Source organism: Egretta garzetta, unplaced genomic scaffold, assembly GCF_000687185.1.
Source record: "Egretta garzetta isolate BGI_Z169 unplaced genomic scaffold, ASM68718v1 scaffold385, whole genome shotgun sequence".
NCBI classification, from domain to species: Eukaryota; Metazoa; Chordata; class Aves; order Pelecaniformes; family Ardeidae; genus Egretta; species Egretta garzetta.
Genome location: NW_009259793.1, coordinates 30,354 through 30,654, shown reverse-complemented (window position 1 = coordinate 30,654; position 301 = coordinate 30,354). Strand labels below are relative to the sequence as shown.

The following is a 301-nucleotide window of genomic DNA, read 5'->3' as shown; positions in this document are numbered from 1 at the left end:
GCCCTAATCCTGGTGCGGAGGAGTTTGGGATGGGGGGACACAACGCTATGCCCCCCGGCACCCACCAGCTTTGCCCCCCACCAGGTGAGAAGACGAAGGGCATGATGGGGGTGTCGGAGCTGCTCATCTCCACCTGCGTGCAGTGCGTCATCTTCAGCATCCTCAGCGCCCAGCCCCTGCTGGTCGTTGGCTTCTCGGGGCCCCTCCTCGTCTTTGAGGAAGCCTTCTTCTCAGTGAGTGCCACCCCGCACCCCTGGGTGCTCCCCCCCCCACCGCTGGCGGTCCCTGCAGGGGGTTTGCA

The 301-nt window shown here is 65.8% G+C and overlaps 1 protein-coding gene across 1 annotated transcript in view; it reads left to right on the top strand.

Annotated features, from left to right (window-relative positions):
* Positions 1-301, top strand: part of LOC104127035 (band 3 anion transport protein) — a 16,654-nt gene that overhangs the window by 7,406 nt on the left and 8,947 nt on the right. Inside the window, exon 9 of the mRNA XM_035895139.1 lies at positions 7-233. Within this exon, the coding sequence (XP_035751032.1) occupies positions 7-233 (227 nt within the window). The remainder of the gene's footprint in view (positions 1-6; positions 234-301) is intronic.